General features: G+C 38.6%; 1 protein-coding gene across 2 annotated transcripts; it reads left to right on the top strand.

The window, feature by feature from the left end:
• Positions 1-659: 659 nt before the first annotated feature.
• LOC107287553 (snake venom serine protease serpentokallikrein-2) lies at positions 660-11,358 on the top strand. 2 transcript variants are annotated; one of them, XM_015816074.1, is made up of 6 exons: positions 660-778; positions 903-984; positions 4,316-4,463; positions 8,415-8,674; positions 10,453-10,592; positions 10,936-11,358. In XM_015816074.1, the coding sequence occupies exons 2-6, from the start codon at positions 933-935 to the stop codon at positions 11,107-11,109; spliced, it is 774 nt and encodes a 257-aa protein (XP_015671560.1). In that variant the 5' UTR covers positions 660-778; positions 903-932; the 3' UTR covers positions 11,110-11,358.
• The last annotated feature ends 3,712 nt before the right edge of the window (positions 11,359-15,070 follow it).

Genomic DNA, 15,070 nt, shown 5'->3' with positions numbered 1-15,070 from the left:
TAAAAATATTTCCAGTTAAAAGAAAAAAAAATCTGTTTTCCTTCCGTCCTAAAGCTGAAGTGAATTCTGCACCAACATCTCACATACATTGCATTAATCACATATTAGGTTTTTTTGCTTTCCAGAACGGTCTATTTATATTGAGATACATATCCAGTCTTGTTATCAGTGTTCTTTCATGCTTCAGGCTCAGTGGTGGGATTCAGCCAGTTCGCACCACGTTAGCAGAACCAGTAGCTAATTTTTTGTTGCCCAGGCCCAGAATGGACTTCTGGAAACGGCATCCACACAGAGAACCGGTTGTTCACCTATTTGAATCCCACCACTGTTCAGGCTGCATGATATAGAGCCAAGTTACATAAGGATGTGAAGGGTTCTGGAACAAAGGGAAATTGTTTAGTCTAACTGTTGCTTTCTTGCTTTTTGGAATCAGCTTTTGCACCAGAAAAATTTCATGCAAGCTTGGGAAACGGGTACATGGATGGGATATACTGAAGGAGGGAATAAGGGACTGTACAGGAATGATTGATGTCTTTCTTATGATGCAATGGCTCTGTTGTCCGATTTTCATTGGCTAACAAAGTGTATAAAGCAATGCTACCAAGTTTCTAAGACGTGACACTTCTGGACGTAACTCTGTCAGCGTTCCAGATTGTTGGCCACCCAGCTGCTTAATTTGATCAAATAAAGTGCTGCTTGATCAAGAAGTCTCCGCTTGGGTTATCTGATTAGATTGATACGGTATCTCAAGTTTAAGTTCGGGACTGGGATCTTACAGGTGAGAAACTGGCTTTTTTTCCACATCTGTACTTCAGCCTCGGAGTGGAAGAGAACAAAGTGATTAATCAAATATTTTGAACTGTGCATTCTTGCCAAAATTGTTCCCCATCTCTAAATTCCAGGCAAACAGCTTGCCACACAGAGTTGAAGCTATGGTGCTGATCAGAGTGCTAGCAAACCTTCTGATACTACAGCTTTCTTACGGTAAGAGCCTGGACAATGGAGCAAGGGGTGGACGGAGCTTTAGGTGTCTTTTTCGGTTTAAACCTCCAGTTACAGGAGTAAACTTGCATGTAATTATTAACTGTAGATGTACATGCAGGTCACAAGTAGAGAGAGAGTGGGTGAAGAAGGGTCGGTTGGTGCAAATGGGGAAGACCATTGCTGTATTTGTAATGATAGTATGAATTGATACATTTATTCATATCAGCAAAACTAGCCAGTTAAAAATATATAATCCCAAATATGGTCAGCTTCCTTTCGTGTTTCTATTTATTTGGCAACTGACTTCAATAGAGGAAGATAACTTATTAATTAATATAAGCTGCAATGAGAAAAAAGTTGGGGAGGGGTTTTCAGTGCTAAGGTGGTCTTTAAAAAATGGTATATGAGATGGCCATTGATTTTTGTCCAAACTGGTAAAATAAATCTGTTGGATTTAACCTAGCTCCCATTCTTTTAGATCTGCTACATTATACAGTGTGCAATATCTGGGTCATTGCTTCTGAAACAAATCTCAAAACCGGTATTTAGGGATTTTACTGCTATCAATGTGGGCTCAAACTGTTTTTAGTGAACTAAATACTAATCTTATCAACTTCCCATAGATTGAATTCCATTTTTATCAATCTCTTCCCCAGTTTCATTCCTTCTGCCCCCTATTTTCCATATCATGAGGCAATTTCTTTTGCTTAGCAATGCAGTACAGCAAGATCAGACTCTGGACCAAATGCTTCTAAATGTCCATCCTTTTTAGAAGCTCATCTGAACTATTCTTCTTACTTCAACTGATTAGCGTAATCTGACTGGCAGTGATACCATTAAGTTACTGAGCAGTCTTCTATATTTATACCAACAATAATAGTGTACATATATAGCATTCTTTTCATAAAAGTCATCTTATTGATTCACCATATATCTTATTTTCATAAATCTTGTTTAAGCTCAATTTCTCCATAATATTCAAACAATTCTTATCAATCATAATTTTCTCAATAATTAATATCTAAATATCCAAATTTTCCACTTAAATATATCATCCCAGTATTTTCATATTACATATATTATAGAAATATATACTTCTTTTCTATCATCACATCTACTTATAACATCTTTTCTAATCAATTTATATTTCACTTCTATTCATAAAAATTGATTGAATCATGATATATCCTTTTTTCAATGTTCTTATTAAGCCTAATTTCCCTCAGTATTTCAATCATTCCTTAATCCTAAATCTTTTCAAACTTAATTTGTCTTTAAAATTCAAACTTTTCTTTCACTTTCATCATCCCAATATTTTTACATTTTGTATCTTATCAAAAATTTGCTATATTACTTATATCTCTTATCCCACTTATTCTAAAGCCCCTTTATAGCCAAAGTTATTTATTTATTTATCCATATTCAAACAAGTGTTTGCTCGTATAATATTCCATCTGCTAGGGCAAGTCAAGTCTCTTGAGCCCATCTCTAATCTTCTTCCTTTGCCAAATTGTTTTCCAGATTAATATTTTCGACTTGTCAAACAGTTCTTGTATTTTTGTAGTTGTTGTTAGGCATAGAGGATACATAATACGCAAGATGTATGCTTTTTGTCTCCCAAACAGTGATTCTCCTAACAGTGTCCATTTTGTTAAATCTTCTTTCTTCTCAGGTTTATTTTGATGTTCTAAAGCATAAGGTATCTTTTCCATATTTATTTATTCCATATTTCCATATTGTGAATTTTTTCTTATATGTATTAAGTTATAATTCCCTTCATTTGTGACTTTGCCAATTAAATCATTTTTTTCTAGTTCACATTCTATTATCTGATTTGTTTGTTCATTCTTTACCATCATTCCTTGAATGTGTTTTGATTGTAAATTTAAGTTAGAAATGTATTCATTTATGTTGTCAAAGTTATGTTTAATCTCCTCATGGTTTAGAGCTATTGTGATTTGTATCTGTCGTAGCATTGCATACATTTCTTCTTGGAAAGTATTTGTCTTGTCTTGAAATTTTGCTTCTAGAGGTCTTTGATCTTTCTGGCTAAATCCTTCAAGGGTAGATATTAAGTGTAGTTTTCTGTCATTTTTTGACAGAAGTGTGTCAGAAGTGATCACACAACCCAGGGACACTGCAACTGTCATAAATATGAGTCACATGCTAAGCATCTGAACTTTTTTCACATCACCGTGGGAATGCTGCAATGGTCATGTGAAAAACTGAATAGCATCAGCCATTCTGATGGCTGAGATCTAAGGCATCTGGTCTTATGAGAAGCTGTGGCATATTTTGCTTCAGTTCTCTGCTGCTCAGTAACTTTCTTCAGAGCCATTGTAAATTTGAATGGTCACTAAATGAATTGTTGTAAGTCAAGAACTACCTGTATTAATAACTAGTTCCTCACTGTGCAGGGAAACTGAGTGGAAAGTACTAAACATCTGTCTCCAGCTTTGCTTGTACAAGCTTTCGGATTATGACCTTTGTCTTGCAGCTTGAAGATGTATTGAGTTCAATTCCCAGAATTCGCCATGCTGGCCGGGGACTTGTGGGAATTGAAATCCATACATCTTCAAGTTGCCAAGGTTGAGAAACACTGGTTTAATTGTTTGAAAGTACAATCAGCTCATTTATATTGTGGTTTATAAGATGCTCTTAGGAGCTTCTATAGTTCCAGCAGCAAGACCCTGCTTTAAATAACTAGGATCCTGGAGTGAGAATTCAGGGGGTGATAAAAGTGTCTGTTTCACTTCCCTATTGAATAAGTCAACTCTCCTGTTTTGGAAATCTTTCCACGCCCAAATCTTATCACCACTAACAAAGCAAAACCCCTGGTCATATCTTATTTCAGAGCGTGGTGAGCTAGCTGTGTAATATTTAATGAATTTTTGCTTTCATAAAACCATGTTTGAAGGAATGGGAATTAAATTTTCTTATGTTGTTATATTAAACAAGAAGATCTCAAACTAACTTCTTATCTTAAGATAAGATAGAATAACCTTTATTGTCATTTTCTATGAACACACTGGCACATGTTAAAAATGAAATTCTGATGCTCTTTCTCAAAAGTATATGTGTGTGTACACACACACACACACACACACACACACAGAAATTAATCACTTAAGATTCACAGGTAGTTTACCTACATGGGCATAGGCATATATATGATTTGCAAATAATCCATTTTATTCAACTGGTTTGATGATGTGTGTCCCACAGTCATCTGTTACCCTCCATAATTAGTGTATTGATAGAAACACTACCAATAAAAGCGATTCTGTTCTACTCCACAGCCAAACACTGAACTTTTTTGGTTTCTTTGCAGCACAAAAGTCTTCTGAACTGATCATTGGAGGTGATGAATGTAACATAAATGAACATCCTTTCCTTGTACTCGTGTACTATGATGATTATCAATGCGGTGGGACTTTGATCAATGAGGAATGGGTGCTCACTGCTGCACACTGCAATGGGTGAGGACATTACAGAATGTGGAAGGGTTTTTTTTATAATGTTTCTGCTAGTTTTTAGTGACTTCTCTGTGCATTTTGAATGAGTGTTCTGCTGCTACTGCTATTGCTCCTCACAATCATATCTTGAGCAATGCTGTTTAAATATATGATTGAATTTCCATCTTCTTCACCACAGTATTCATATCTTTCCTTTTTTCTGGGCTATAATAATAACAAGAATAACAAAATCTGGAACATTACCTGAATACCATCAGCATTGACAAAATCACCACAGTCAATTGCAAAAGGCAGCCTTACTTGGAACATCCTGTGACAATCCCTTTAATACCATGGAACCACAAAATTTTCCTACCCCAGGTCCTTGGAAGGACTTGATAGGTGGATAAAAATGCCAAATCCAGTCTAAATATCTGACTGACTGCACAACTAACCAGAAAATATTAACCATATGCTGCCTGACTTTTATGGGTTTGCCATAAAAATTTTTTTTTTAAAAAAACCAGTAAAACATAAAAGATAAAAAGATGATGAAGTGAGAGTCTTCTCTCTCCCTTATCAAAGGCCTGGGTGAGGCACTACACCTTAATACCTCTTCTAAACAAGAGCAGAGTGGGCACCATTCAGATTTTGTGTTCGTCTTTATCTATTCAACCATCCTTTGAGATAGGCTGGGTTGAGAGAGGATGTGCGACAGAAGGTGATATGGTGTATCAGAATGAAGGAAAGAAATCAGTGGCATACGAATTTTATAAGAATTTATACAAAGATGAAAAATGGAGAAACAACAATGATATTGTACAGTACTTGCAAACAGCTGACTTACCGAAAGTCCCAAAAGAATTTAAAATTTTATTGAACAAAGAGATAACACCTTTGGAACTTTCAGAAGCAATTAAGAAACAAAAAAATAATAAAGAACCTGGGCCAGATGGCCTACCTGCAGAAGTGTATAAGATCATACAAGAACTTTTAAGTCCAATAATGTTGGAACTATTTAATGAGGTCTTAACCAAGGCTAAAACACCAGCTTCATGGGAAGAAGCTTTCCTTACTCTGATTCCTAAGGAAAATGCAGATCTGGCGTATATCAAAAATTATAGACCCATCTCATTATTAAATTCAGATTATAAGATCTTTATGGCTATAATGGCCCATAGACTTGAAAGATTTTTAGCAGATTTCATACACTCTGATCAAAATGGTTTCTTACCCAAAAAATACATAAGAAACAATGTCAGGATTATTTTAGATATTTTGGAGTATTATGAGGTGCACAATGAAAAGCAAATGAGTTTAATCTTTCTTGATGCACAAAAAGCTTTCGACAATGTGAAATGGGATTTTATGTTTGAGCAATTGGTGTATATGGACTTCGAGGTAAATTTTATAAACATGTTTAAATCAGTTTATTCTAATCAAGTAGCGAAAGTAATAATTAATGGAGAAATGACTGATAGCTTTCCAATTCAAAAAGGTACGAGACAAGGTTGCCCGATATCACCTTTGTTGTTTATTTTATCCCTAGAGGTATTGGCCAGAGTAACTCGGAAAGATAGGCAGATCAAAGGTTTAGAGATCAAGGAAGAAACGTTGAAAACGCAAGCTTTTGCAGATGACTTAGTGTTTATAATTGAAGAGCCATTGCAATCTGGGATAAAATTGATGGAGGTCTTAAGCAAGTACGGGGAAATTGCAGGTTTGAAGATAAATAAAGAAAAAACTAAAATGCTTGTCAAAAACATGACTACAGTACAGAGACATGATTTGGCTGATAGATTGGGTATTCAAATTACAAATAAAATAAGATATTTAGGAATACAATTAACTGCTAGATGCATCACATTAAAGAGAGATAATTACGACAAATTAGTTGAACAAATCAAAGCTGATTTAGATATTTGGACCAACTTACAACTTTCTTTTATGGGCAGAATAGCAGTCATTAAAATGAATGTGTTGCCGAAAATTTTATTTTTGTTTCAATGCATACCCATAAAATTGGACAAGAAATTTTTTCAAAATCTTAATAAAATTGTTCTCAAATTTATTTGGCAGGGAAGGAAGGCAAGGATTAGATTAAAATTACTGCAGGATTCAAAAGAAAGGGGGGGGGGGTTGCCTCCCTGATATGGAAAAATACTATCAGGCCATAGTTTTAACATGGGTACGAGATTGGATACTCTTAAAAAACAGGAGATTACTATGTTTAGAAGGCCATGACTTAGAAATAGGATGGCATGCCATGTTATGGGACCAAAAATATAGTTCATATAAATATTTTTGTAGGCACTATATTAGACGGGCTCTAATTGATACATGGGCCAAAACCTGGAAACCGAATTACACTCAAGTCCCTGGCTGGGTCTCACCGCTAGAAATATACGTACATCCAAAATTTATTCAATTAGGGAAAATTATAACATATAAAAACGTATTAGATGAGAAAGGGGAATTGAAATCTAGGAAAACCCTGCAAGACGGAGGATTAAAATTAGAATGGTGGGCATACCTTCAATTGCAGGCGAGATGCTGGAAAGATAAAAAAGAATTAGGTATAAAAACAGAATCGACAGGGCTGGATAAAATATTATTAGGTACTGAGGATAAAATGATTAAAAAGCTATATCATTATTTGTTAGAACAGGCCTTATATGAAGAACAGGTAAAAGAGACCATGTTAGCATGGAGCAGAGACTTTGATCTTAATCTTGATCTGCATATCTGGCAAGAACTATGGGCACGAAATAGGAAGCTCACTCTGGCAACATCCTACAAAGAAAACCTGTATAAAATGTTTTACAGGTGGCACTACCCGCCCACAAGACTAGCTAAAATGGCCTCCAACATTTCCCCTACATGTTGGAAATGTAATTTGGCAAGAGGGACATATTATCATATGTGGTGGGAGTGCCCGAAGGCCCGTGTTTTTTGGAACAAGGTTCAAAAATGGTTAGAAGAAATATTAACAACAGAGGTAGAACTAAAACCAGAACTCTTCCTACTTGGTATTACTATACAAAAATATGATAAAGGGACACTCTACCTAATGCTACACATCTTCACGGCTGCCAGATTGACCTATGCACAAAATTGGACAAACAAAGAAATTCCTACTGAAGAAGAGATTCTACAAAAAATTTTATCATGTGCAGACATGGACAGGCTAACTATGGAATTAAAGGACAAGACGGAAACGGACTATTTTGGAATCTGGGACAAATTTTACTGCTGGTATGAGTCAAGAAGAACTGTTCGGGTTTTGAGTTAAAGTTTAAGTTTGTGGTATATAAAATTATACGTTAATATGTAGAGAAATAAGCTTGAGATTGTATTATATAGGGGAATATATGTATATATTTATATAGAGAGATGTATATATAGAACTTTAAATATGATAAGGAACGAATTATTAGGATTATGTATACTGGAACGTCATGTCATGTCCTTTTTTGTTTTAATTGTTTTATTAATAAAAAACTTTAAAAAAAAAGAGAGAGGATGTGCGCAATACAAAGTCATAACATTAGTACTGTAACCACATGGGTTCTATCTTTAACACAGTAATTTATAATTTATAACTGCAACATTTACACAATACACATCCCAGTCAAGAAAGAGATGGATTCATAGTATATGCCAAGCTTTCTGAGTGCTAAACAGCACACAGGTGAATTCATGCTTCAAGATTTTGCATAAACAATGGAAATAGCTTATTCAATCACCTTGAATAAATTTCTTGAGTGAACCCAGATCTCTAGGACATTGACTGTAACTCTTCCAGGTTTCTGGCAGGTTTTTCCCACAAACACCATTGGAGAAGGAAGGTTATGGCCCTTTCATGTCTGGCGCTAACGATCCTGCTTGAGGGCCAAAATGAGGTCAAGACCAACCCAAGTAATATAGAGTTTACTTTAAGTTGTTGTTGTTAACTTCTTGTTGTTTTTCTTGTAGGGAAAATATGGAGATATACCTTGGTATGCATAGCAAAAAGGTACCAAATAAGGATAGGCGGAGAAGAGTCCCAAAGGAGAAGTTCTTTTGTGACAGTAGCAAAAACTACACCAAATGGAACAAGGACATCATGTTGATCAGGCTGAACAGACCTGTCAGGAAGAGTGCACACATCGCGCCTCTCAGCTTGCCTTCCAGCCCTCCCAGTGTGGGCTCAGTTTGCCGTATTATGGGATGGGGCACAATCTCACCTACTAAAGGTAGGGATCTCTGTCTTTACTTTCAGACCCACCTTTTGATGTAAAATCAACTAGGTCTAGGGTCCCACTATGTCACCCATGAATATTGGAATGTGGACGGACAATGGGATTACCTAAGATTCCATTTCTTCATCAGTTCCACAGCCACAAGGTCCTTGGAATAAAATAAATAAGTAAGGAAGTGGCATGCTGTGTAGCTAAAAAAAAACCTATAGGATCAGGTTTACTTATAGCAGTGCTTTTGGGAATCAGAAAAGTCCCATTAGCATGGCAGTCTTGCCTAGCTTCATTACCTTTGATAATGGGGTGTTTTGTGAATAGCCATGGCCGTTTTGGAAATGGAGAAGTCTCCCGCGGAGGATGTTTTCAGAGTATATTTACCCCTTGCTCTCAAAATACCAAATATGAACTCAAATCATGGTCTATCCTTGGATGGATATAAAATCTCTGTGGATGGTTCCAGAGGACTTCTTCCTTTTAAGTCCTGGTGGTGCAGTGGTTAGAATGCAGTATTGCTGGCTATCTCTGCTCCCAGCCTGGAATTCAATCCTGACAGAGCTCAAGGTTGACTCAGCCTTCCATCCTTTTGAGGTTGATAAAAGGAGGACTCAGATTGTTGGGGGCAATATACTGATATTGTAAATCACCCAGAGAGTGCAGTATATAGGTCTAAATGCTATTGCTATTGCTAATAAGGCCATGGAAGTGTTACATGCACTCTCAGCTTTGACTTATGGTCATCCACACATTCAAGCCTGCCAAGGTAGGTAGATCTTGTAAGCCTACCGTGTTTTCTACCTAGGTTTCTACCAAATAGGTGTAGCTAGAGCAGACAAGTCACACAGCCTTGGTCAAGAGCTGGGAAATAATTAAGGACTCACACAAATAATTTTCAACTAACCACTGAGGCACCACAAGTTTTTTGGAATACACGGAGACCCAGTGAATTTAAAGTAACAGCAAAACTTTACTGCTTGCAATGTAAATTTTCTCTTTCTCATATGCACACATGCACCCATCCATGTTTAGACACATCCTTATCAATTAGGCTGCCAGGCACCAGCTAGAGGGACAGAAACTCCTAAGTTGTGGATCCAAAGATGACTCAAGGAGTGGGTGAGCTTTAGGATCCCTTTTTATCCTGAAAATGTCTTGATTTGTTGATTAGCTGGGATTGGGGTTTATTCCATATTCTCAGGCTCAACTTTGTTTGATTCAAATGACATTTTGCCTTTTTTTTCCTTACACTTATTTCCATCTCATCTGTCCTCCCCAAGGGATCTTTTGGACAAGATTCCTGATTTTTTTGTTCTTGTACACAATACAAACTGGGTCTGCTTCATCTTCAGATATGGAAGTTTCAGTATGCAGGCTGAGGGATTTTGGGAGTTGAAGTTCACAAGTCTTAAAATTGCCAAGTTTGGAGAACCCCCATTCTAGGTCATCTCCAGGGGATGCGAGATCAGTTCTGTGACTTTTGAACAAGCAAAAGCCCCACTTTTCCAACAAGGCAATCTTTGCGTAGAGTGCCGGAAAAATTTGAGAACCCTTCAAATGTCCATCAGTTGATTTAAGACCTATTAATATCTTGAGAAAAAACATTTAACTAAATCTTTTTTCCCCAGGAGTCCCTTTGAACGTCTTTGAAAAACAATACTTCTTATTCCCAGGCAATGAGATCAGCTCCGTTGGTTGGAGACAATGGAAATTATAGCTCTATGCATCTAGGTGGTAAATTGTGAAAGGTAGAATTTTGCCTATTTTTTATTTTTTTTCAGTGACTTTGCCCGATGTCCCTCGTTGTGCTAACATTAACCTACTCGATTATGAGGTATGTCGAGCAGCTTACCCAGAGTTGCCAGCGACAAGCAGAACATTGTGCGCAGGTATCCTGGAAGGAGGCAAAGATTCATGTGGGGTAAGATGATCCGTTTTAAGACAGACTCCTAAAGAAACGATGCCAGTTTTCAAAGCTATGATAGAGATCTAGCCTTGAAGGCATCTTGTAGAAACATACAAAGTTACGACTCTTTCTAACTCAAGTGCCTTCTAGGTGTCTAGATTTCCAGACTTCCCAATATTGGTGATTCTGGTGGGGGAAATACAAGGAGTTAAATTCTTCTACAAGGATCCTGGATTGGGGAACATCGAAGTGAAACATTTGGGGGCTATATGTGAATGGACGATGGGAAGGAATTGTTTGCTTCACTTCCCATTCATAGATACGGTAGTAAAGTTTCATGTTTGATTTTTCTCAACAGGGTGACTCTGGGGGACCCCTCATCTGTAATGGACAATTCCAGGGCATTGTATCTTGGGGAGGCGATCCTTGTGCCCAACCTCATGAGCCTGGCCTCTACACCAATGTCTTCGATCATCTTGACTGGATCAAGGGCATTATTGCAGGAAATACAGATGTAACCTGCCCCCTGTGAAAACTTTTGAAAAAGTCAAGAGGAGAAAATGTAACATATTAGTACATCTCTTCTATATCCCTAACCATATCCAACTACATTGGAATATATTCCCAGGCAGTAAGCTTTTTTTAGACTCAAATAGGACTGCCTTTGGAGTAAGAAATGCTCAAAATAGTGCTGCAGGGATCATGTCCCATTTAATTTCAGTATAAAACAATCTCAGTAAAACAGAGGCCTGTTTTAGGGTGAGGTGCAAAATTTTCTGACTCTAAAATGGACCATTCCAAATATTTTAACCTCTGAATATCTTTCCATTTCTGTCCACTTCTGGGACAGTGGGGTCCTTGATGCTCTCTGAGCTTGTCTTTTTCAAGACGTTTCATTACCCAGCTAGGTAACATCATCAGTGCTAAAATATTCTCTTCTATTGGTACTTCTGTGGCATTTACAATACGCTCATATGGAGTCATGCAGTCATCCCACAAATATCCATATACCCGGGTCCCACTGTTGCCTAAAAAGGATCCCAGATTAACCCCCACTTCCCAATCACTAAATAGAATCTTTTGAGAATCATGTTTTCATGTAAATTCTCAGGTATCCACAGCAATAAAATCGTATAAATTCGTCACTTGTTTTCTGATCCTTTGGTTTTGCAAAGTAATGGCCTGTTAAATGGCAGCATTTGAACAACTGGGCTTAAAAGCTGAAAAAGCTCTGACCTGGATTTCCGGTTTTGCGTGCTTGAAACTGGCTGACCGGCCATACTCAGCATGTGGTCCTCAATGGAACTGCATCTACATGGAGGGAAGTGTGTAGTGGGGTGCTCCAGGGCTCTGTTTTAGGCCCAGTGCTCTTCAACATCTTCATCAATGATTTGGATGAGGGGATAGACAGGGAACTCATCAAATTTGCAGATGACACCAAGCTGGCAGGAATAGCCAACACTCCAGAAGACAGGCTTAAGATACAGGAGGACCTGGACAGACTTGAACACTGGGCGCCATCTTAGAAAATGAAATTCAATGGTGAAAAAAGTAAGGTTCTACATTTAGGCAAGAAAAACCAAATGTAAAGGTATAGTATAGGGGCTACCTTGCTCAATAGTAGTAACTGTGAGAGGGACCTCGGAGTCCTAGTGGACAATCACTTAAATATGAGCCAGCCGTGTGCTGCAGCTGCCAAAAAAGCCAACACAGTGCTGGGTTGCTTTAAAAGAGGGATATAATCAAGATCACGAAAAATATTAATACCACTTTACAATGCCTTAGTAAGGCCACACTTGGAATACTGCATCCAGTTTTGGTCACCACGATGTAAAAAAGATGTTGAGACTCTAGAAAGAGTACAGAGAAGAGCAACAAAGATGATTAGGGGACTGGAGGCTAAAACATATAAGGAATGGTAGCTGGAATTGGGTATGTCTAGTTTAACGAAAAGAAGGACGAGGGGGGACATGATAGCAGTGTTCCAATATCTCAGGGGCTGCCACAAAGAAGAGGGAGTCAAGCTATTCTCCAAGGTGCCTGAAGGCAGGACGAGAAGCAACGGATGGAAACTGATCAAGGAGAGAAGCAACTTAGAACTAAGGAGAGACTTCCTGACAGTTAGAACAATTAACCAATGGAACAACNTTTTTTTTTTTTACAAAAAAAGCACTGCTTTTATGACTTGTGGACTTCAACTCCCAGAATGTGCCTGGCTGAGAAATTCTGGGAGTTGAAGTCCACAAGTTAAAAAAGGGCCAAGTTTGAAGGCCCCTGCTATAAAGGAAAGGAAAGCTAAGTAAAATCACTAGCACATTTGTGGTCATGTGATTGGACTTAGTAACAGTTTTGTTTAACAACTGAGTTGCCTGTCAAGGACTCCTGGTATAGTCTGATTCTCCTAGCTGCAATCAGTGAAAGAAATTAAATCTTCTGCTCACATCAGCTGTAGAAATATGTCTGGAACTCCTTCCTGCTAAATAGAAAAAAGCCTTGTTATCCTTACCAGAGACCAACAGCTACTTTAATCTAATGCATTAATATGCCTCTCAGTTTTAAAAAACTTTCTGATAAGAGACTGGAGCTATGGTTTCATCCTTAAACTTTACAGTAGACAAGCTAGATTTTACCAAATCAGTTCTAGATATATATTATAGCCTACTGAATAGAAATGATATATATGACATAAGGCCTCAGAATGCTCACATGTCAAGAAATTGGAAGCAGATACCTTATTCTGCAGTTCTGCAGAAGAAAGCATAAGTTTTCATTAAATTGCTAGTTGTGTCCCTTTAATTGAGACGTCATGACACTTTACAGAACAGAAGAGCACCTTTCCTAAAATGATTACCTGGGGGGGGAATGAAAGGTACAAAGGTATCTTGCCTGCAGACAGGAAAACAATAACAAAAATGACATACCACATGTGATACAGTGTGCCCCTTACTGTAGTATTAAGTACTGAAGATTTATACACATTAGGTGGGTTCAACAGCAGCCTATGCTCCGACTACAAAATAGATGTTGTGTTCTCACAATATCTGATACCCAAAGAAAACAGTTGTATGAGGGCTTCACCTTTGGCTGACATGATAAAACAGTGGCTTCCCACCATTCACCAAACTATAGTTACTGCCCCATTCCATTTCAAGGCTACCCCAGCTTTGGTGTGAATTCCGCTATTAGAAATTCAAGCTGTTTTAGCAAAATCAAGGCAAAAGCAAGGGGGGGGGGGNGGACCCCAGCCTCCTCCTCTTGCTGCCACCACATGCACTGGACTCCAACCTTCCTCACCCCTGGAGATGAGAAGGCCTGGGAAAAACTGGAAAAATTGGGGTGGGGGAAGAGTGTTTCCCCCCCATTTAAAAAAATAGGGTTTTGGGGAAAATGGGGGAGAGAACTGTTTTTTCCTCATTTTCCAGGTTTCCCCCCCCCCCCATCCCTATTCATCCCCAAAACTGATGTGCCAATGGCCAGGAGGATGCAGCCTGTGACCCAAAGACCTGGACGGGCGTGTCTCCCCTTCGGGGTGGAGGCGCCCTGAGCACTGGGCCTTCCCGTGCTCTTCCCAAGGGTCAGCACCGCCGGGGAACCCGCTCCGAGGATGGAAGCAAGGCCTGGAGCTTTCACCCTCCTCTCCCTGGCCGGCTGCGAGCTCCTGGTTTCTCATCACAACGAGGCTGACGAAGCAGCGGCTTCCTCAAAGTGACTTTCACTGTAGAAGCGGCCACCAAGACACCGAAATGAGCGATGGGGTTGCTTGAGAAGCACCAGAAGAACTGGCGCAAGGACGCTCTAGCTCCGCCTCTCATTTTCCTGTTGGATCCCAACCCCAAAAGCGCAGCTGCTTCTAGAGCGGAGGTAGGGAACTATGGCTCCCCTTATGACTTGTGGACTTCAACTCCTGGAATTCCTGAGCCAGTTGGTACCACAGCTGCATACCCTCCCCCCAGTTGTACAGACTTCAGCTTCCCTAATTCTCCACAATTACCATCCTGACTGGGAAATTCTAGGAGTTGAAGTCCAGGTGTCTGGAGAGGATGAAATTTAAAGGTGAAGGCTAATTTTAAACAAATCAAATTCAAACAAATGAAAGCTGTGGAGAGCATACATCCAGTGCTGTGCATAGCCAGCTTTCCTGATCTCCTTTTCCAAAACTAGATCCTAGAGTGGAAAATGTGGAGTGTTTTCAAACCAGTCTCACAAGCCTGAAAATTGTTGGACTTAAGTTAGTATCAGTTGCCCCCACTATTCACAATACAGAAACAGTCGTTTATCCACACCATCCACACAAATGGGTTAACTGAGCGTGTGGTTGCCTTTATATGGTCTAACTGCCCTGGCTTTTTTAGGTTTAAAAATATTTCCAGTTAAAAGAAAAAAAATCTGTTTTCCTTCTGTCCTAAAGCTGAAGTGAATTCTGCACCAACATCTAATTTTTAGCTAATTTTTTGTTGCCTAGTTCCAGAATGGACTTCCGAAAGTGGCATCCA

Source organism: Protobothrops mucrosquamatus, unplaced genomic scaffold (assembly GCF_001527695.2).
Source record: "Protobothrops mucrosquamatus isolate PMUCROS unplaced genomic scaffold, P.Mucros_1.0 scaffold399, whole genome shotgun sequence".
In the NCBI taxonomy this organism is placed as follows: domain Eukaryota; kingdom Metazoa; phylum Chordata; class Lepidosauria; order Squamata; family Viperidae; genus Protobothrops; species Protobothrops mucrosquamatus.
Note: the sequence above shows the minus strand (reverse complement) of the source record. Positions and strands in the feature narration are given on the sequence as shown.

Coding starts and splice junctions, on each gene's coding strand:
- LOC107287553 (XM_015816074.1), top strand. CDS start 933: ATGGTGCTGATCAGAGTGCTAGCAAACCTTCTGATACTACAGCTTTCT. Junction 985..4,315: donor GATACTACAGCTTTCTTACG/GTAAGAGCCTGG, acceptor GTTTCTTTGCAG/CACAAAAGTCTTCTGAACTG. Junction 10,593..10,935: donor GAGGCAAAGATTCATGTGGG/GTAAGATGATCC, acceptor TTTTCTCAACAG/GGTGACTCTGGGGGACCCCT.